Source organism: Oryzias latipes, chromosome 12 (assembly GCF_002234675.1).
Source record: "Oryzias latipes chromosome 12, ASM223467v1".
Taxonomy (NCBI): Eukaryota; Metazoa; Chordata; class Actinopteri; order Beloniformes; family Adrianichthyidae; genus Oryzias; species Oryzias latipes.
In genome coordinates this window covers 30,161,844-30,183,306 of record NC_019870.2, presented here as the reverse complement: position 1 = coordinate 30,183,306, position 21,463 = coordinate 30,161,844, and the positions used below count along the sequence as shown (strand labels likewise).

At 52.4% G+C, this 21,463-nt stretch overlaps 3 protein-coding genes across 5 annotated transcripts in view; 2 read left to right on the top strand and 1 right to left on the bottom strand.

The window, feature by feature from the left end:
* lrsam1 (leucine rich repeat and sterile alpha motif containing 1) overlaps positions 1–1,842 on the top strand; it is a 32,233-nt gene extending 30,391 nt beyond the window's left edge. For both annotated transcript variants that reach the window (XM_023960677.1, XM_023960676.1), the window contains 2 exons: positions 561–766; positions 961–1,842. In XM_023960677.1, coding sequence (XP_023816445.1) covers positions 561–766; positions 961–1,083 — 329 coding nt within the window. In that variant the 3' untranslated portion in view covers positions 1,084–1,842. The remainder of the gene's footprint in view (positions 1–560; positions 767–960) is intronic.
* Positions 1,843–4,038: 2,196 nt separating this feature from the next.
* On the top strand, positions 4,039–13,253 carry ndor1 (NADPH dependent diflavin oxidoreductase 1). Of its 2 annotated transcripts, XM_023960798.1 has the most exons (15): positions 4,039–4,166; positions 5,222–5,361; positions 5,630–5,707; positions 6,169–6,266; positions 6,347–6,445; positions 6,763–6,864; positions 6,925–7,113; positions 7,190–7,317; positions 10,884–11,095; positions 11,722–11,829; positions 11,910–12,024; positions 12,120–12,266; positions 12,350–12,468; positions 12,548–12,642; positions 13,051–13,253. In XM_023960798.1, exons 2-15 carry the CDS (start codon positions 5,227–5,229, stop codon positions 13,193–13,195), a joined length of 1,770 nt encoding a protein of 589 aa, XP_023816566.1. In that variant the 5' UTR covers positions 4,039–4,166; positions 5,222–5,226; the 3' UTR covers positions 13,196–13,253. The 2 variants fall into 2 exon arrangements, with proteins under 2 accessions (XP_023816566.1, XP_023816565.1); XM_023960797.1 differs by lacking the exon at positions 4,039–4,166 and having other exon boundaries at positions 4,173–5,361.
* Positions 13,254–14,059: 806 nt separating this feature from the next.
* ntmt1 (N-terminal Xaa-Pro-Lys N-methyltransferase 1) overlaps positions 14,060–21,463 on the bottom strand; it is a 34,859-nt gene continuing 27,455 nt past the window's right edge. The window contains exons 5-7 of the mRNA XM_023960817.1: positions 19,849–20,008; positions 15,676–15,928; positions 14,060–14,648 (exon numbers count right to left, since the gene is read on the bottom strand). Of these exons, the coding sequence (XP_023816585.1) occupies positions 14,392–14,648; positions 15,676–15,928; positions 19,849–20,007 (669 nt within the window). The 5' untranslated portion in view covers position 20,008 and the 3' untranslated portion in view covers positions 14,060–14,391. The remainder of the gene's footprint in view (positions 14,649–15,675; positions 15,929–19,848; positions 20,009–21,463) is intronic.

Here is a 21,463-nt window from a genome sequence, read left to right as displayed (position 1 = left end):
TGTGTTTGGACTGTGGAAGAACCTGCAGTTCTTGGAGAATGCACAGGGAGAACATGCTCAGTCTAGACAGAAAGGTTCCAGCTGGGATTTGAACCATGGCTTCATTGCTATCAGGCGAGAGTGCAAACCACTGTTCCTCCAGTCCAATGCCTTATCTTTGTATTGTACTACAGTAAAATAGTTTGAAAATCTGTATATCTGTTGGACAGCAGGACAAAGGATGATAGCTCACCTTGTTGGGCCCTAAAAGGGCAAAGGTCATTCGAGCCAAGCTGGTTCCTAAACTCTGTATTTATCCACTTGTTCAACTGCAGGTTAGGATGAAGATCTAACTAGTCCCTCACCCCCGTCTGCTCGCTCTGACATAAACGGCTCCGCTGGCGTGTTATGTGGTAGAGAAACAGGATCTAGATCAGGACAGCCTGTCTTTCCTTGCTTTTGTTCAAATCCCTTCTCAGTTCTCTTGGTCTTCCACGATAACATGTAGAGTAGCAGAACTCAAGATGTTTGACTTCATTCTAAAATGTTGCCTCCTGGCTGACCTTCTGCTGCCCCTGCAGGAGCTGGTAAGCCTGCCCGAAAGGACGACAGCAACGAGGCGGGGCCCTCAGCTCCGCCCCCACCATCCCCACCTGTCCCACAAAGCAGCTCAGCCATGCAGACCCCAAGCCCACCGTGCAGCCCAGGGACCCCCGTCACCCCCTCTGGCCCACCTCTGTTGGAGGGCCCAGGGAGTTCGGAGTGCGTGGTCTGCATGGAGACCGGGGTAAGCCAGATTTCCACAAAAACCAAGAACCAAACCAAAGTATTGATCTGCTCCATGATGTCATCAGCTGATAGTGTTTTTAGAGGGACTGAACGCCCAAGAGGAGTCAGTCTGGAATGCGGTTTAGTGTGCAGATTATTGTCATGGTTGTGCGTCTGAGGCGCCTCACACTGCTTTGTGTCTGTTCTCTGCAGTCTAAGGTCATCTTCCTGCCGTGCGGTCACGTGTGCTGCTGTCAGGTCTGCAGCGATGCTGTGCAGAACTGTCCTCTGTGCCGCAGCAACATATCCCAGCGGATTCGCCTCTACCACACCTAAAGCAGCTCCTGCTGCCCTTTGACCCTCAACGGCTCCTGTATGCATGACCTTAAAGCTGCTGTCGTATAAGGATACTACCAGGAGGAATCCTCTCTTTATACGTTTTTTCCCCACATCTGCGTCTTGTACTGTTTGTATTTGAACATTATTTTAAAAATCTTGTATTTTAAATGTTATTGTATATTGATCACAAAGTGAATGATGTAATTTCCTGGTTGAAGAGCGGCTTGTCTGAGGGGACCTCCACCAAAGATTTGTGCCTTTGACTTTGTTTTCACGTCTGTCTGGTATTTCAAACAAAGTCTGTTCGTGTAGATTTGCTAAAAAAGCTCCATAACTCTCTTTTTACATTGCTAGGAGCAAGATTTCTGCCTGCTAGGTGAGAAGTAAAAGCGTAGTAAAGTACTTCACTACCTTCCTAGAAACCCCAAAGTGCTATACAGTCACATTCACCCCCCACCCCCACGCTGATGGCGGCTCCGCTGCTAAACGCTGGCGCCAACCTTCCACCAGGAGCAAATCGGTTTGGGGGCTTCCCCAAGGACACTCTGACACATGGGCGGGAATCAAACCTGTGATCTTCTAATCAGTGGTGGCCCGCTCTACCTCTGCACTTTCTGTTCTGCTGAAAGCGTTTGGTCTGAGGGTCTGTGGTCTGTCTGTACTGCAGCATGTTGTATCTGAAACACTGACACAGTTTCCTTTTTTTGCTCCGTTTTCAGCTGGGAAGGTTAACCATCATAAAAACTAAAACCATGACTCTATGTGTGTGTGTGTGTGTGTGGGGGGGGGGGGTCTAAGTCCCGGCCGAGTCCGAAAGACAGGTTTTCTTTGCTGAGAGCTCTTTGATTCAGCAAACTGATCCAGTTTAAGGACTTGACACATCCTCCTCTCACCAACACATCTGCACTGTCTGACTTCCTTCAGTGTCGACGTCTGCGGCGCTGCTGAACTGCAGAGACCGAACGTCAACGTGGGAAACCGGCTTTCTGTAGGAACAGTGAAGCGGTTTACTCTGGTCGTTAGGTCATGTGATCACATTCTTGTGTAGCGTCGCACACGTCGTCTACGTCACACCACGCATTTGTTCACTAATGTCGACACAAATGCTCTTTGAAAATATTTCTCTGAGGCTGGAATAATGAGAATCAAACATTTCTATTTTCATTCAGTTTGTGGGATGTATCCCTTGTTCTATCCTAGGCACTTTAACGTTGGGAGGTGGGTCATCTAGACCCACTAGACAGTGCTCTGAACCTTTTTTCTTCAATGATTTGTGATCTTCACTGGTGTCCATGGATTACATGAAATCTTTCCACCTTTATCCACCTTTGTCATGGTAGGGAGAACACGTCAATGGAAGGGGGGGGGGGGGGGTCATCTAAGATAACACAAGGGTCAAAAATGTTTTAGTGCAAACGTTTCCAGAAACGGAGAACTCTTCAATAGTCGGTCGATCCACTTTTGGATCAACTTCCTGTGTAAAGGCATCTGACGCCTTCTGTAGCTGATCAAGTCTGCAAAGACAGATTAGAAAACAGAGAAAGCTGTTGAAACAATGAGGATATTCCTGTGTGAACAAATGTTCCTAAATACCAAAGTAGAACATTAGATAGCAGGAAGAAGGATTTGCATTTCAAATGACAGAAAGATAAAAAAATATTCCATTTTCTTGGACACTTTTACCTTCTCTTTGTTTCAAATATGTATAATTAAGTATTTTATTATTCTCTCAACAGTTTAGAAAAACTCTTTTGCTTTTTCATGAAGGACATCGATTTGCCTCCATGTTTGTAAATGTCAAATAAAGCGGTGAGTTTTGACCATTCAAGGGTCATTAAATACAGTTAGGATCTGATGAATCCTCTCTAACTCATCATGTGTTATTATTATTCTATTAGTCGAAAACATGGATCATAAAATCATGACGATGTTCTGATGGTCCCAGACAAGGGAACTCTACGATGTGGTGAAGCCACCAAGACCTGAACCACTAAACACAGCAGCACAGCTTTTAGTGCAGTGTATTATGGGATGTAGGATAAGATATGAGCTGACCAACAGCTGATCAGCCGCTGACCAACAGCTGATCAACAGCTGACCAACAGCTGATCAACAGCTGATCAACCGCTGATCAACCGCTGACCAACAGCTGATCAGCCGCTGACCAACAGCTGATCAACCGCTGACCAACAGCTGATCAACAGCTGATCAACCGCTGATCAACCGCTGACCAACAGCTGATCAGCCGCTGACCAACAGCTGATCAACCGCTGACCAACAGCTGATCAACCGCTGATCAACAGCTGATCAGCCGCTGACCAACAGCTGATCAACAGCTGATCAGCCGCTGATCAACAGCTGATCAACAGCTGATCAGCCGCTGACCAACAGCTGATCAACAGCTGATCAGCCGCTGACCAACAGCTGATCAACCGCTGACCAACAGCTGACGCCATCAACACATTCACACTGCTGTCAAACTCTGACACTAACCTATAACCACAGGTTTAAACCATTTATCAGTCCAACTTCAACCGGCTTACCTCCGTACCACAGCCACCTGCACTAAATGCGACACTGCAACAGTTTAATGCATCTGGGATTGATTTGATTTGCTTTCATGAGATTGTTTTTACCATTTCCTCTGGGTCTTCTCAGGCACCTTGTTAGAACGGCCTTGGCGTTGGAGGAGAACCTCAGAGGGTCAAAGATGGCTCCCAGGTTCCTGTGCTCCTTCACCTCCATGGCGGATGGCGGGGGCCGTCTGTGTCTGGGGGAGAAGGTCACCACCATCACTTTTGTTGACGTTGAGCTCAGGGTGGGCGTTGAGGTCCGGAAAAGCTGAGCTGTGATTGGCTGGAAGACAGACAGGAGGACAGAGGACCCCTCCTAGAAAGCCCCCCATCTGTCTGACTGCAGCATGGACAGATTCACCGTCTGTGGTCTGAAGCGGATCCTGGTGGACCTCCACTTCAGTAGGTGGCGGTAGTGAGCAGAACTGGAAACCAGACTCCCGCCAATTAACGCCAAGAAGAAAGGCCGGAAGCTGGATGTGGACTCGGGATCCGAAGCGGTAGAAGGTCAGTAGTTTGGTGTCCAACCTGGTGTTCGGGGCAGTTTCAGTCAGAGATACGTAAATAACCACGTGACGTTCCTGTTTGTGTCTGTAACGCAGCCGCGAGATGAAGGAGTCCTGTCTGTGTGTGGTGCTGATCTATGTGAACTACATCTGCAGTGTTCTGCTGCACGGGAATGTGTTTGATAGGAAGAATTAGACACTAGAACTGCCTCTAGTCTGTCTGCAATGCATTATGGGATGTAAGATGGTGTAATCATCCTGGTTACTGAACTCCAGGTTTGTTACAGATCTGTTCTGCCTTCAGACCCACGTGGGTCCAGTTCCTCTTCAGTGATGAAGCAGAACCCGACCAATACTCTGGCAGAAACCAGCAGAAGTTCTGGTTCCGTCTTCTTCACAGACTGACGTTTAGTGAACCTGACCGGTTCTGTGGGATTCTAGTGAGACGGTGAAAGACGGAACCACGTCCAAGTTCGGTCCACAAAGTGGATTTTTTCAGAACTCATCGTGGATCGGATCCACGTTCGTAGAAGGAAAGAATTTTTCTGAGTTTTCTTCAATTCAACTCAAGAAATGTCCGTTTATTTGAACAAAAGTCTGTTTAGTTCTGAAAAAGCCTTTCAGTTTATGAGGGATTCAAACTGTGGCAGCAGCCGCGGCTCAGAGGTGGAGCGGTCGACCACTGATCACAAGATCGAGGTTGAGTTCTGCCCTGTCCGTGTGTCTTTGGGCAAGACGCTGAACCCCATGGCGTATGGGGGCGTGTCTGTCCGTGTCCGTCCGTGTGGGCGTGTCCGTGTGGGCGTGTCCGGCGCTTTGGGCCCTAAAGCTCAGCGTTAAACTGAACAAACATTTATGAGTAAATAATAAAATCTGAACATTTTTACGGAGTCGCTCTAAGAGGAAATCCGCTCATGGCTGGAAATGTTGGATCAGTTGTTTTCAGTTCATCTGAGGAGGACTTTTGGGTCCGTGCACGTGGGTCCGTGCACGTGCAGGACCCACGGACAGAGGAGTTCTGTCAGGTTCTGGTCTGTTCTTTACGTTTCCCTCTAGGCACCATGTCCATCCCGTCCCTGCTGGTTCTGTACGGGAGCCAGACCGGCACGGCCCAGGATGCGGCCCAGAGGATCGGCCGGCAGGCGCAGAGGAGGCGGCTGCCGGTCCGGGTGATGGCTCTGGACAGCTACGCCGTGGTGAGTTTGCTGCGGTTGCTGGAACCGTCAGTCCAGTTGGGCCTCACGGTTCCAGCAGGACTTTTTCAGAGGATTGTGATGTGTGGGATTGGGGTTCTGAAGGTTCTGTTGGTGAGGATGACTAAGTTGAATTTGGGAGGCTGTCTGGATTTATGTGGAGAGAAACAGACTGGTTTTGGACTGGATGCTCAGCAGATCCGGTCCATCCCTGCTGCTCTGCTTCCCTCCGTTAGCCTGGATTCCTCTGCAGTTTCTGTTCCTCCAACAGGCCGACCTGATTGCAGAGTCTCTGGTGGTGTTTGTCTGCTCCACCGCCGGACAGGGAGAGCCTCCGGACAACATGAAGGTAAGAGGGCGGAGTCTCCTGCTGTCAGTCACAGAACAAAGCCAGCTTTCAGAGAGGAAATGGATCCACAAATGAGAGACTGAAGGAAGAGTTTGGCCTTTCCTTCCTGGAAAACCAGCTGCTCCCCCAGGTCCACGCCCCCCCAGAACCCCCCAGATCCTCAGTGGATGTGGTTTTCTGCCATCCTGAGGCGGTTCTGAAGCCGTTTCTGTTTCAGTCCACGACTTTGATGAGGATCATCGGCACCACTTTGGTATCTGACCCCAATTTCAGACCCCCCAGAACCCCCAGACCCCCTGGGAGTGAACCTGTGAGGCTGGTTTGAAGGGAAAGTGTAGAAATATCAAATATTCATTTCACTTCAGTCTCTCTTTTGTGAACTGATCTAGAACACAGATTCTGTGGTTCTGAGGCGACCTTTGAACCCCTGATGGTTTCTCTGCTTGGATCTCTCTTCCCAGAACTTCTGGAGGTTTCTCTTCAGGAAGTCTTTACCCGGGGGCTCTCTGAGCCGGCTGGACTGTGCCGTGCTGGGTCTGGGGGATTCCTCCTATCCCAAGTGGGTCCCATCGCTGAAGGCGTTCGACCCGTTTCTGTGGAAGAGGCGGAGCGTTGACGGCGTTTCCGTCTGTGTTGCAGGTTCAACTTTGTGGCAAAGAAGCTTCATAAGCGTCTTCTGCAGCTCGGCGCCAACATGCTGATGCCTGTTGGGCTTGGCGATGATCAGCACGACGTGGGGTAAGCGTCTGGACGGGAAAAGGGGCGGAGCTCACGGAGGCTTTGGTTCTGCTGGTCTGGGTTCTGAAAACACAGACAGCAGGAACTTGACACAAACCATCATCCTTTGTTGGTTTCATTCTGGCTCAGTGCTGTTCATCATTAGGGGCGTGTCTTTCTAGTTAGGGGCGTGTCTTTCTAATTATGGGGGGGGCCCACTCATATCTTGGCACATTTGAGGGCGGGGTCTTGCACCAGGCTCCTCGCTCAGACCCAATCCTCCGTCCATGTTCTGTGGTTGACCCTGGGGGCGGGGCTGTGTGTGTTGTTTGAATCAGGCCGGACGCCGTCGTGGACCCCTGGCTCGCGTCCTTTTGGGGGTCGGTTCTGGCCCTTTACCCGTCCTTGACCAGTGTGACCCCGTTAAGAGAGGATGAGCGGTAAGATCCACGGATGAAAACGTCTGGGTCTGTGGCCGCCTAATGCTGTCCTCTGTGCAGACTTCCTCCCACGTTCACATTCCACTTCCTGGTGGGCGAGAGAGAGAGCGGCGATGAGAGACTAAGGGTCTCTGAGGGGGAGGCGGGTCCCTTTCGTGCCCGGATGGTTTTCAACAGGAGAGTGACGGAGCCGAGCCACTTCCAGGACGTGAGGCACATTGAGTTTGACGTCACCGGTTCCAGCATGAGGTCAGCGGTGTTCTGGGTTGCCATGGGAACGTCTTCACCTTGGCCTCCAACGGTCTGGGCTGTTTCTGCCCCACAGGTTTGCTGCTGGAGACGTGGTGATGATGCGTCCTCGTAACGCCGCGGAGGACGTGCAGCAGTTCTGTCTGCTGCTCGGGTTGGATCCAGACGCCACTTTCCTTCTAGAACCAACCAGCAACTCTCCAGGTATCCCCGTGTTCCTGGCTGGGCCGAACAGAACCCTGTGACGGGCCCAGACACCCCTCAGTCTCTTCTTCCCTCCATTTAAACCAGTGACTCCTGCCCCCACGGTCTTCTTTCCCTTTAAACTGCCCCAGCGGGGTAGTAGAGTCCAGGAACGGTCTGCGTCCGTGGTGCGTTCAGGCTGGTGCGTTCGGGCTGCGTCCGCGGTGCGTTCAGGCAGTGTCCGCGGTGCGTTCAGGCTGGTGCGTTCAGGCAGTGTCCGCGGTGCGTTCAGGCAGTGTCCGTGGTGCGTTCAGGCAGTGTCCGTGGTGCGTTCAGGCAGTGTCCGCGGTGCGTTCAGGCAGTGTCCGTGGTGCGTTCAGGCTGGTGCGTTCAGGCAGCGTCCGCGGTGCGTTCAGGCAGTGTCCGCGGTGCGTTCAGGCTGGTGCGTTCAGGCAGTGTCCGCGGTGCGTTCAGGCTGGTGCGTTCAGGCAGTGTCCGCGGTGCGTTCAGGCAGTGTCCGTGGTGCGTTCAGGCTGCTTCCGTGGTGCTTCCGGGCAGTGTCCGTGGTGCGTTCAGGCAGTGTCCGTGGTGCGTTCAGGCTGGTGCGTTCAGGCAGCGTCCGCGGTGCGTTCAGGCAGTGTCCGCGGTGCGTTCAGGCTGGTGCGTTCAGGCAGTGTCCGCGGTGCGTTCAGGCTGGTGCGTTCAGGCAGTGTCCGCGGTGCGTTCAGGCAGTGTCCGTGGTGCGTTCAGGCTGCTTCCGTGGTGCTTCCGGGCAGTGTCCGTGGTGCGTTCAGGCAGTGTCCGTGGTGCGTTCAGGCTGGTGCGTTCAGGCAGCGTCCGCGGTGCGTTCAGGCAGTGTCCGCGGTGCGTTCAGGCTGGTGCGTTCAGGCAGTGTCCGCGGTGCGTTCAGGCTGGTGCGTTCAGGCAGTGTCCGCGGTGCGTTCAGGCAGTGTCCGCGGTGCGTTCAGGCAGTGTCCGTGGTGCGTTCAGGCTGCTTCCGTGGTGCTTCCGGGCAGTGTCCGTGGTGCGTTCAGGCAGTGTCCGTGGTGCGTTCAGGCTGCTTCCGTGGTGCTTCCGGGCAGTGTCCGTGGTGCGTTCAGGCAGTGTCCGTGGTGCGTTCAGGCTGCGTCCGCGCTGCATTCGGGCTGCGTCCGCGCTGCGTTCAGGCTGCGTCCGCGGTGCGTTCAGGCTGCGTCCGCGCTGCGTTCAGGCTGGTGCGTTCAGGCTGCGTCCGCGCTGCGTTCGGGCTGCGTTCAGGCAGCGTCCGTGGTGCGTTCAGGCTGCGTCCGTGGTGCGTTCAGGCTGGTGCGTTCGGGCTGCGTCCGCGCTGCGTTCGGGCTGCGTTCAGGCAGTGTCCGCGGTGCGTTCAGGCAGTGTCCGCGGTGCGTTCAGGCAGTGTCCGCGGTGCGTTCAGGCAGTGTCCGCGGTGCGTTCAGGCAGTGTCCGCGGTGCGTTCAGGCTGATGCGTTCAGGCTGCGTCCTCGCTGCGTTCAGGCTGCGTCCGCGGTGCGTTCAGGCTGGTGCGTTCGGGCTGCGTCCGCGGTGCGTTCAGGCTGGTGCGTTCAGGCAGTGTCCGCGGTGCGTTCAGGCAGTGTCCGTGGTGCGTTCAGGCTGGTGCGTTCAGGCAGCGTCCGCGGTGCGTTCAGGCAGTGTCCGCGGTGCGTTCAGGCTGGTGCGTTCAGGCAGTGTCCGCGGTGCGTTCAGGCTGGTGCGTTCAGGCAGTGTCCGCGGTGCGTTCAGGCTGGTGCGTTCAGGCAGTGTCCGCGGTGCGTTCAGGCAGTGTCCGTGGTGCGTTCAGGCTGGTGCGTTCAGGCAGTGTCCGCGGTGCGTTCAGGCTGGTGCGTTCAGGCAGTGTCCGCGGTGCGTTCAGGCAGTGTCCGCGGTGCGTTCAGGCTGGTGCGTTCAGGCAGTGTCCGCGGTGCGTTCAGGCTGGTGCGTTCAGGCAGTGTCCGCGGTGCGTTCAGGCAGTGTCCGTGGTGCGTTCAGGCTGCTTCCGTGGTGCTTCCGGGCAGTGTCCGTGGTGCGTTCAGGCAGTGTCCGTGGTGCGTTCAGGCAGTGTCCGTGGTGCGTTCAGGCTGCGTTCGGGCAGTGTCCGTGGTGCGTTCAGGCTGCGTCCGCGCTGCATTCGGGCTGCGTCCGCGCTGCGTTCAGGCTGCGTCCGCGGTGCGTTCAGGCTGCGTCCGCGCTGCGTTCAGGCTGCGTCCGCGCTGCGTTCAGGCTGCGTCCGTGGTGCGTTCAGGCTGGTGCGTTCGGGCTGCGTCCGCGCTGCGTTCGGGCTGCGTTCAGGCAGTGTCCGCGGTGCGTTCAGGCAGTGTCCGCGGTGCGTTCAGGCAGTGTCCGCGGTGCGTTCAGGCAGTGTCCGCGGTGCGTTCAGGCAGTGTCCGCGGTGCGTTCAGGCAGTGTCCGCGGTGCGTTCAGGCTGATGCGTTCAGGCTGCGTCCTCGCTGCGTCCGCGGTGCGTTCAGGCTGCGTCCGCGGTGCGTTCAGGATGCGTTCAGGCTGGTGCGTTCAGGCTGCGTCCGTGGTGCGTTCAGGCTGGTGCGTTCGGGCTGCGTCCGCGCTGCGTTCGGGCTGCGTCCGCGCTGCGTTCTGGCTGCGTCCGCGCTGCGTTCGGGCTGCGTTCAGGCAGTGTCCGCGGTGCGTTCAGGCAGTGTCCGCGGTGCGTTCAGGCAGTGTCCGCGGTGCGTTCAGGCAGTGTCCGCGGTGCGTTCAGGCAGTGTCCGCGGTGCGTTCAGGCAGTGTCCGCGGTGCGTTCAGGCAGTGTCCGCGGTGCGTTCAGGCAGTGTCCGCGGTGCGTTCAGGCTGATGCGTTCAGGCTGCGTCCTCGCTGCGTCCGCGGTGCGTTCAGGCTGCGTCCGCGGTGCGTTCAGGATGCGTTCAGGCTGGTGCGTTCAGGCTGCGTCTGCGGTGCGTTCAGGCTGCGTCTGCGGTGCGTTCAGGCTGCGTCTGCGGTGCGTTCAGTCAGTGTCCGCGGTGCGTTCAGGCTGCGTCCGCGCTGCGTTCAGGCTGGTGCGTTCAGGCAGCGTCCGTGGTGCGTTCAGGCTGCGTCCGTGGTGCGTTCAGGCTGGTGCGTTCGGGCTGCGTCCGCGCTGCGTTCGGGCTGCGTTCAGGCAGTGTCCGCGGTGCGTTCAGGCAGTGTCCGCGGTGCGTTCAGGCAGTGTCCGCGGTGCGTTCAGGCTGCGTCCGCGGTGCGTTCAGGCTGCGTCCCGGCTGCGTCCGCGGTGCGTTCAGGCAGTGTCCGCGGTGCGTTCAGGCTGCGTCCGCGGTGCGTTCAGGATGCGTTCAGGCCGGTGCGTTCAGGCTGCGTCCGCGGTGCGTTCAGGCTGCGTCCGCGGTGCGTTCAGGCTGCGTCCGCGCTGCGTCCGCGGTGCGTTCAGGCTGCGTCCGCGGTGCGTTCGCGCCGTGTTCAGGCTGCGTCCGCGGTGCGTTCAGGCCGGTGCGTTCAGGCAGTGTCCGCGGTGCATTCAGGATGCGTCCGCGGTGCGTCTGTGATGCGTTCGGGCTGCGCTGGCGCCGCGTCCCAACAGGAAGCAGGCTGAAACGCCGCTCCGTGAATGCACACTAACCACGTGATGCTTTCTTCTCAGTTCCAGCCAGACTTCCTCGGCCCTGCTCCGTGCAGCACCTGGTGGAGAGCTACCTGGACATCGCCGCCGTGCCCCGGCGCTCGTTCTTTGAGCTGCTGGCTACGTTCGCCACAGACGAGCTGGAGAGAGACAAGCTGGTTGAGTTCAGCTCTGCAGCAGGTCAGGACGAGCTGAACTCCTACTGCAGCCGACCCCGCCGAACGGCACTGGAGGTCATTTCCTGATCTTCATGTTGAGCTGGAATGTTGACCTCTGTTGCTCTTTACGACCTTTTCATGTGACGGGGACCGTCTGTCAGGTTTAGTCATGAATCCAAACGTGAACAGACAGCTGTAGTTCAGTCTTTTATGGAGGTCCCATCATTTTAGTCCAGCCCTATTTCATTAGTTTGTTTTTTAAAATATTTCTGTTAATCAACAACTCCATAGTAATGGCTGATTTGGATTATTTAATTTATCGTTACTTTGGAACATTTCAGTGAGCTTTGTGGACTTTCTGTCTTTAACTGAGGGGGACTTCTGTCCTCATGAATTATTTCACTTCTGACCCTGAAGTCCTGACATGACAGATCATTTTCAGTTCATTGATCACATGACTCAAAAGATCCAATCAGCATGCAGAAGTCATCTCTGTGTCCTTCAGTCAGAGTTAGGATCCTCCATCAACTGACAGAAATAAAGGATTTGATTCTAAAGATTAGCCTCAAACGGAAACTTGGTTCTGATCGGGTCGGTATTTGTTTGAAGGTTCTGACGTTTCACAGCAGAAGGTTCAGAAACCGGATCCAGAACTGGGAGGTTGTGGCAGACGGTGAATAATCATCTTTTCTCTTCTGCAGGTTTTGGCAGATTTCCCCCAAACTACGGCAGAACTCAAAGTGGACTACCTGCTGGATCTGTTCCCAGAGATCCAGCCTCGCTCCTTCTCCATCGCCTCCTCACTCAAGGTAGGTCAGTGTTCTGGAACCACTCTGGACCCGTCCCGTGAGACCGGCACCAGGACCCTGCAGCCGTTCTGTCTCCACAGGCTCATCCTCACAGGCTCCAGATCCTGGTGGCTGTGGTGAGATTCCAAACCAAGCTCCAGAAACCAAGACGAGGACTGTGTTCCTCCTGGTTGGCCTCTCTGGACCCTGAAAAAGGTGTTTTGTGACCTGAAGCCTCGTCTGTGGATGAGAAGAACTGTGTTTGGTCCTTCAGTCTTTCACTCACCTCCTCCCTCGTCCCGCTCCTGTAGGGGAGGTGTGCGTCCCCCTGTGGGTGAAGGGGGGGAGTTTGACCTTCCCGGCAGACGCAGACACCCCCGTCATCATGGTGGGGCCTGGAACAGGGGTGGCGCCGTTCAGGGCGGCTCTGCAGGAGCGTCTTTGTGAGGGCAGAACCGGTGAGACGTCTGACACGCTGCGTTTGTGATGGTCTGCCGCTCGCTCTGACCCCCCCCCCCCATCTGACCCCCCCGTCCTCCAGCCAACGTCCTGTTCTTCGGCTGCCGTTCAGAGTCCAAAGACTTCCTCTTCCGGTCTGAGTGGGAGCTCATGGTGGAAGCTGGAGGGCTGACTCTCTTCACGGCTTTCTCACGAGACCAGGTGGGTGGCAGGAGGTTTCCGACACAACCGGAACATTCTAGGCCCGAGGTCAGACATGACGCTTCTCACCGGCTTTCAGGAGGAAAAGGTGTACGTCCAGCGCCGCGTCAGGGAGAACGCCGCGCTGCTGTGGGAGCTGATCTCCAGGAGAAAAGCCTGCTTCTACATCGCCGGGTGAGTTCCAGCATGAAAGCCGCTCGCTTTCCGTTTGGGAAAAGATTCAACCAGGAAGTCAGACAGCTCTGTTCAAATCCAGATGGGATGTCAGAGCCGACGCCCACACATCAGTGATCTGGAAAAAACAGGGATTTCTTACCACTTTCATCCTGAACATGGTTCTCCCGAGAGCAGCCATGATGCTCTCTTCCGTGTTCCTATTGGCTGCCGCCCTGCATGGGCGGGTCTTCTAGGTCACTGCTTCCTGTTTCCTTTCCTGATGCAGTGATGACCCCCCCCCCCCCCAGACCTGTCAAAGCCTCTGTTAGTTCTCAGTACAGGACTGGGGCCAGCTGGACAATGGCAGTGACCAGGGCTGCCCCGCCCGCTCTCATAACCCCCCTAAATACCCTTTGCTGTCTGCAGAAATGCCAAACAGATGCCAGCCAGCGTGTGCGACTCTCTGAAAGAGGTGTTCCAGCAGGAAGGAGGCGTGTCTGCAGACGCGGCTGCGCAGATGCTAGCAGCCATGGAAAAGACGAGCCGACTGCAGAGCGAGACTTGGTCTTGATTTGAAGACATTTCCCTTCACTTCTCTAAAAACACAAAATAAAGTTCTTTGTCTTGGACTCCGGACCATTACTCACTATTTGAAAATGGATAAATAACCAGTATTGATTTTAGTAACCCTTGTTCTATCCTATCCCCCCCCCCCCCCCCCCCCCTCCATTGACGTGTTCCCCCTACCATGACAAAGGTGGACAAAGGTGGAAAGATTTCATGTAATCCATGGACACCAGTGAAGATCACAAATCATTGAAGAAAAAAGGTTCAGAGCACTGTCTAGTGGGTCTAGATGACCCACCTCCCAATGTTAAAGTGCCTAGGATAGAACAAGGGTTACAATGGGCAGAGGGGTGGAGTTTTACTTCAGTTCGTCTTGTTTCCAATGATCCTTGCAGACGATCATCAGGACGGTCCGGTAGTGACGGCCAAATTGCTGCTTCGTGAAGCTCTGACCATCTTTGACCCTGGGGTGGCGTCTCGGCTCATGTTGGAAACAGCGACATCTGCTGGTTGTTGATGCATCTGAGCACAAACGATCCACTAAACTGGATTCTGACGTCCGTCACACGTCTGAGACCTCGGGAAGTCGAGTACGGTCACGCCGCTAAACGAGCTGCTGTCCGCCGGTTTTCATGTCACATGTTGGAATGGGGTCCTGACTCACCTATAATCCAGTATTTACCGTTTTATTTCTGAGTTTTTTCAAACCTTTTCCTCCACGGATGTAGAGTCTGACACTGATGTTAGCAGAAACGCATTAGGAATGGAAACGGTGAGCGATGCTGCTGACCACGCGTACCGGATCGGTTACAACTGTTTTTGACTCAATATATGTCTGTAAAAGTGTTGCCAAGGTAACCACTGAAAGTCTCTGCTGAGCCTCTATTGGCTTTAATGTGAGTAACAAAGCTGGAGTGACAGGAAGAGGTCTGCTCTACCAGAAGAACCAGAGGAGGAACATTCAAAGTGTGAAAGAGCGTCCACAGAGTCATTCCTGCAACTCCCAGCATGCACGTGTCCTGAATGTCTGTGAACGCATCCTTTGGCTGTCAGTCCCAACAGTAGAGCAGGACGTGTCGATGGTTCTACTGCAGGACGTCGTGTCCTCAGGTTCTGTAGAGACGCCTGCAGCTTTTTTCCTGGTACGGCTGCAGCAGGCGCTCATCAGGCACGTTGTTGGCAGAGAAAAGCCGTCTCCGTCTATCTGAGAGCCAGGGTGTGCACCTGGTAGATCTCCTGGGGGAAGTTCATTTGCTGCTCTTCGTGGACGATCTGAAGGCCGGCTCTGTGAACTAGACTGCGGACTATTTCCAAGTCCCGGCACACACTGCTGTCCACCTCGTCTGGGACCACGCCCTCGAAGGACACGTTGTCTTTGATGACGATCAGGCCGTTGGGTCTCAGGCCCTTCTGGCAGCGGCGCAGGAACTGCACCAGGTGGCTGTCGGTCAGGTGACCTGATGAAGAGGGGAGAGAGCGTTGGATGGTCGGTACTGCAGGACCGGCTGAAGAAGGTTCAGCCAACAATCTTATCAAAAAACTAAATCCTTTCTGTGGAGGATCCCTGTAGAAACGAGCAGAACCAGAAAAGAAGAACCACGGCTCACCACTTCAGGACGTTTAGTCTTTATGTTTGACTTCTGGAAACTATAGATTCATTGACGGGGCTGCATGTTCATTTCAAGCCTAGCCATTCAAGTCTAAGGTTACGTTCACACTGCAGGGCTCAATGCTCAATTCTGATTTGTTGAAAAATTCCGCTTGTTTTTGCAAGGCCGTTCACATTTTGAACTTTTGTGATCTCCAGTGTGAAATGACCCAGAGTTGACCCGCATGTGCAGAAGAGTCCTCAACGGTGAACGACGTCACTGGTTTGTGGAAGTAGCTAACGCTAACATGGATGTCAACAACAGTGTTGTCAACTTTAATACATTTATTTTCACAGAGGAGCCAGAATAATTACAATCTTCTCATTTTAAAAGGAGGATAGCAGGGTTTTGGGTTGTTGTTCATGTTCTGGTTCCCGCCTACTTCAACGCAGAATGATGACGTTTGTAGCGTATCGATGACGTACGGGTCGGATTCATGTGGCCTGGCCGGTCAGACGGAGGTCGCATTTCAAAAGATGGGATACGTATCGGATTCAGGACCACATACCCCAGTGGCCTGAAAAGATGGGATCTGTGTCGTTCAGACTGTCGTGAAAAGATCAGATGCAGGTCGCATAGGGGTGAAAAAATGGGAATTGGGTGGTTTCAGCCTGCGGTGTGAACGTAGCCTAAAGGTTCTGAATCTGTTAATAGTTCCCATTTGATTAGAACAATGGATTCATGTTTGTTTTCTTCATAGCAGCATCTAGATGTGACGTTCATGGCTGTAAAAACAAGAATGCTTGTTCGTTTTTCTTTAATGTTAAAATAAAAAAGCTTCAATCGACTGATATTTCTGCTGAAAGTCAGAATCTAGGTTCTGGCTGCTGCTTACCAATAACCCACTGGATCCAGATGATGTCATAGCGTCCACTCATGGGTTCAAAGTCCTGCAGGCCACAGCAGAAATAGTTCTCCACTCTTCGGCCCTCCGTGCCCAGATAGTGCTTGGCTTTGTCCAGGAACTCCTGGGTGACGTCCACCAGGTCCACCGTACTGAAGAGAGGAAGCAACAACCGCTTGGTGATCCTGCCGATTCCCGCTCCACAGTCCAGAGCACAGCTGCAGCCGGTCTTCCCCTCTCCCTCCTGCAGAGCACCAAGTCATTTCAAAGTCTGTCTGACCGCTGGACATTCTAAAGCACATGTGTCAAACTCAAGGCCCGGGGGCCAAATGTGGCCCTCCATGTCATTTTGTGTGGCCTGCGAGAGCATCAAAGTTTTTAATTTCTTAAAATAAAAGATACAATTTGCTGTGTATTTATTCATATCTAAGGGGAATTGGAATTGAAATATTGGATTTGTCAACTGAACATTAGGACTTAAACTCTGTCCATATAAGCTAACCTGACAGAATCAAATGTAAAAGGATTTATGCTAAAGTAACAAGCAAACATATGTTTCTATGTAATGGTCACTTTAAAAAGTTATAATAAATAAATAATGAGATAATATTCATTAAGGAGTAGTTACATTTATTTTTATTACATTTAGTTACATGTATAAGTTACATCTGGCCCTTTGAGGACAGACACTATGCTGATGTAGCCCCCAGTGAAAATGAGTTGGACCCCCCTGATCTAAATCAATGTCACCTCAATGACCAAAGAAGACTGGACACGATCAAATGTTCCAGCAGAGAGCAGGACCCCTCATGGGGAACACAGAGACATGCTATGGTGGGAGGTTCTCTGGTGGGCCTGGAATGTCTCAGAATACCAAGAGACTTTGGACAGGATCCTAACTGGGGGGGGGGGGACCGTTTGGGAACGGTCCCTCTCTGTTCCACCATGACTCCACCAGAGAACAAAGGAGGACATGGATGAGCCAGTAGGACTGTAATGGTTCCATTCTTAGGCCGCTGTCCTGCATGTTCTCTCACCAACCGCCATTGAAGCTCCTTATTGGCTAAACACACCTGATCCAGGTAATCAGCAGCAGATGAGGCAGCATTTCTGACACCCCTGCTTTAGAACGATCCGACTGGATCTGGATCCTCTGTCCTAAAGTGGATCCAGATCCTCTGACCTAGAGTGGATCCAGATCCTCTGACCTAGAGTGGATCCAGATCCTCTGACCTAGAGTGGATCCAGATCCTCTGACCTAAAGTGGATCCAGATCCTCTGACCTAGAGTGGATCCAGATCCTCTGACCTAGAGTGGATCCAGATCCTCTGACCTAGAGTGGATCCAGATCCTCTGTCCTAAAGTGGATCCAGATCCTCTGTCCTAAAGTGGATCCAGATCCTCTGCCCTAAAGTGGATCCAGATCCTCTGACCTAGAGTGGATCCAGATCCTCTGACCTAAAGTGGATCCAGATCCTCTGACCTAGAGTGGATCCAGATCCTCTGACCTAGAGTGGATCCAGATCCTCTGACCTAGAGTGGATCCAGATCCTCTGACCTAGAGTGGATCCAGATCCTCTGACCTAGAGTGGATCCAGATCCTCTGTCCTAAAGTGGATCCAGATCCTCTGTCCTAAAGTGGATCCAGATCCTCTGACCTAGAGTGGATCCAGATCCTCTGACCTAGAGTGGATCCAGATCCTCTGACCTAGAGTGGATCCAGATCCTCTGTCCTAAAGTGGATCCAGATCCTCTGTCCTAAAGTGGATCCAGATCCTCTGACCTAGAGTGGATCCAGATCCTCTGACCTAGAGTGGATCCAGATCCTCTGTCCTAAAGTGGATCCAGATCCTCTGTCCTAAAGTGGATCCAGATCCTCTGCCCTAAAGTGGATCCAGATCCTCTGCCCTAAAGTGGATCCAGATCCTCTGACCTAGAGTGGATCCAGATCCTCTGACCTAGAGTGGATCCAGATCCTCTGACCTAGAGTGGATCCAGATCCTCTGACCTAGAGTGGATCCAGATCCTCTGACCTAGAGTGGATCCAGATCCTCTGACCTAGAGTGGATCCAGATCCTCTGACCTAGAGTGGATCCAGATCCTCTGTCCTAAAGTGGATCCAGATCCTCTGTCCTAAAGTGGATCCAGATCCTCTGACCTAGAGTGGATCCAGATCCTCTGACCTAGAGTGGATCCAGATCCTCTGACCTAGAGTGGATCCAGATCCTCTGACCTAGAGTGGATCCAGATCCTCTGACCTAGAGTGGATCCAGATCCTCTGACCTAGAGTGGATCCAGATCCTCTGACCTAGAGTGGATCCAGATCCTCTGACCTAAAGTGGATCCAGATCCTCTGACCTAGAGTGGATCCAGATCCTCTGACCTAGAGTGGATCCAGATCCTCTGACCTAGAGTGGATCCAGATCCTCTGTCCTAAAGTGGATCCAGATCCTCTGTCCTAAAGTGGATCCAGATCCTCTGTCCTAAAGTGGATCCAGATCCTCTGACCTAGAGTGGATCCAGATCCTCTGACCTAGAGTGGATCCAGATCCTCTGTCCTAAAGTGGATCCGATCCTCTGCCCTAAAGTGGATCCAGATCCTCTTCATCCAAACTTCCAGACAGAAATTCCTGCTACTGAACAGTTTTCCAGATTCTTGGATTTCTTCCAGATCATCAAGTTAATGAAATCTGTGTCCAAACCAACATATAAACTAGAATGAATGTCAAATCCATTCACATGTTAGTTTGCTAAAGTTCACCACTGTTGTTTTTCCACATCCAAAGAATCCAAAGGGAACATTCTTAGAACATTCTAGACACTGGATGGTCACATGACTTTATTCAAAGTCTGTCCACACATTGGACTGGAATGATGGACATTGATGACATCACGTGTGTGTTGATGCTGTGATTGGTCGGTTTTACCTTCGAGTCTCATAAACCTGCTGTACCTCAATCCAGATGGAATGTTCAAAGACCAATAGATCTCATTTAGAAACGGTTTAACAACGTATTAGGATTGAATTTGAGAAAATCTCTAGGCTGCTGTCCTGCTGTTAGTCCCCCCCCCTCCCTGTTGCTGGTTTCCTGGTGGGTGTGGCCAATCAGAAGTTTGCAGAGGCGGACCTCGTCCAACATCTGAGCTTCTAGAGGAAGTGGTCAAACGTAAACACTAATCCTCTTTTCAGCTCTACTTCTTATATTTAAACACATTTTTGTGGCTGATGTCAGCAGATCGCCGGACACGGACGCCTGGATCTGTTCCAGCAAACATCCGGCCTCTTTGGACCGATCCGGATTAGAACAAAAGCAATGGATAAAACTAAAGTGTAAAGCAGGACTGGGTGAGATGGTGGACCTGAAGTCTTGAAGTTACCGGCCTCAGGTGACCTCTAGTGAACCCAAACTGAGACTTTTTTGTTCACATCACATCATGGCTGCACTGCCATCACAGATGAAGCTCAGTGTTTAGGTTTAAGCACCTGGTCACCGTGGGGCAGGGTTCAGCCAACCCCCCCACCTCTGGAACATGGTCCAACATTAAAACTCCCCTTTTCAGGCCCCGCCCACCCTTCGGTCTCTTCTAAACTTTGAACTGGACGTCGTTTTTTCAGCTTCAGTGTTTTTGATCGGTGACCTCCGGTTCTGAGAAAGGTCAGTAATAAATCAAACGTGTGATCAGCGATGATTGCTGTCATGTTTCTATGCTGAGCTGTGGATGTCAGACTGCATGTCTGCTGTAACGCCGGTTCATCACGAAGAAGGAAAACTGGAGGTTTAAACGCTGAAGTCGTCCTGTTCAGTGTTGCTTTAAAACATCATCATGCAATTCAAATTCCTGTTCAGGTCCAATGAGGTGCCATATGTTTCCTTCCAGCCATTGTTATTGATATTTTCAGCCAAAAAACCGCTTTGGTGCTGAAAGTTCAACCTTTTGGTCTGTTAAGTCACCTGTCAATCATTTTCCATCAAACCAAACAGGTTTGGAAAAGCCTTCACTTTGGAATCCAATGGTGTTCAGGAATTTGAAAGTCCAGGACTGAAATGTGACCTTTGACTGACCTGTGAGTGCTCCAACCAGAGGCCGGACTGAGATCTACCCCACGGGGGGGTCAGTGGGCCCCCAATCAACCGTCTAAACCATCTTATTTTGACATCTTACACCAAGGAATTTGTTGAGGAAAGCCTTTGATCCGTTGATGTCAATGCTGGAGATGCTGCCGTAGCCCCCCAGCATGCCGTCCACCGTGGGGGGGACGTCCCTCCAGTAGCCCTCAGCGTTGGAGTAGAAGCTGGTTTCATCCTCTGCTTTGTCCCCCATCCTGCAGCGACCCAAGAAACCCAAAGTGGGTCACAGGACAGTCAACAGACGTGGACCGGAAAGAATCTCCATCCATGTTCTGGAAGAATCCTTCAGTAATAAACACCCCGACATTCCTGAAAGAAGCACCTCTAAGACATGGACAAGCATTAGGAAGACATTCAGGAGCATTTGCTGATCCTCTAGATCAGTGTTTTTCAACCAGTGTGCCGCGGCACACTAGTGTGCCGTGAGAGATGGTCAAGTGCGCCGTGGGAAATTGTCCTCATTCACTGATCTAAAAACATTTCCCATCTCCAGGAAATCAGCTCTGTGTTCATCCAAACAGGCCCTGATAAAACACTGAATAGTGAGGAATATAAAAGATTATACAATTAAATTTTATTTATTTAATTATCTAAAGGCCCAACTTCCTGCTTTTTCCACCACAACTATCACAAAAATGCACGTTAGATTGCGGGGGGCGTGGGGGGGGGGGGGGGGGGGGCTTGATCAATAAAGATCATGAATTTCTGCTTTTTTTTTCTTTGGATGCTGGTGTGCCGCAGGATTTTTGGCAGGGTTAAAGTGTGCCGTGGCTCAAAAAAGGTTGAAAAACACTGCTGTAGGGCATTTCCCAGATGCTGACAGACAGATTCACTTTCCTTCTTCCATTTCACAAACGCAGCTTTTGCACAGATCAGAGTCATTCTCTGACGGCTGTGACTGGAGGTCATGTGACCTAAGGTCATGTGACCTTAGGTCACATGACCACAGCTGATCCACAGCTGTCTCTAAAGGACCAGTTTTCTGGGGTCACCGTCCTCTGGAGACTAAATAGACCCACAATAGATTGTGAAGAAAAGAAAAGTGTTTTTAACACTCATCCTTTTTTAAGGTTTTCAGCGTGAAGCTCGCGTCTCTCCGGGTCTGGAGAAGGACCCGGATCAGAGGGAGCCGCGAGTTCTGGAAAACTTCAAAACAGGTAAAGGAATGAGTGCTTGGAACAAACATGTCTACGGTTTCCTCCTCCACATCGGAGTTAAAGGCCACATCTGTTCCAGAACGTGGAAAATGTGGCGTTTTTTAGATATTATTCACCAAGTTCACAGCCACCGGTCAGAAAACTGATCTGGAGACCTTTGAGGGTCTCACAACCCCCCTTCACGTGTGTGTAAATGTGTGTGTGTGTGTGTCAGGCCATCAGTGTGTCCCGTTAAAGATGTGCGTGTAGGAGTCGATTACAACTGGTGGTTAGTTTGGTTGTGTGTGTAAACTGTATGTTGTGTTTGTACGTTATGATATAATGCACATACGAACACGCACGTGCAGGTACACAAAGTATTGTGTGTTGTGTGAGTTACACATGCAGTACCCCCCCCCCCCCCCCCCCCCCACACACACACGTTCATTTCTGTTCACTGAACGTCCTCCACTCTTCTCGGATGCGGCACTGAAACCACTTCCGGTTGGTTCT

Bases quoted from the DNA above. Each gene is read 5' to 3' on its own strand.
- ndor1 (XM_023960797.1), top strand. From the start codon at position 5,080: ATGGCTGGAAATGTTGGATCAGTTGTTTTCAGTTCATCTGAGGAGGAC. The intron at 5,708-6,168 runs GTAAGAGGGCGG...CTCTCTTCCCAG, and splicing joins AGCCTCCGGACAACATGAAG to AACTTCTGGAGGTTTCTCTT. The intron at 12,267-12,349 runs GTGAGACGTCTG...CCCGTCCTCCAG, and splicing joins TCTTTGTGAGGGCAGAACCG to CCAACGTCCTGTTCTTCGGC.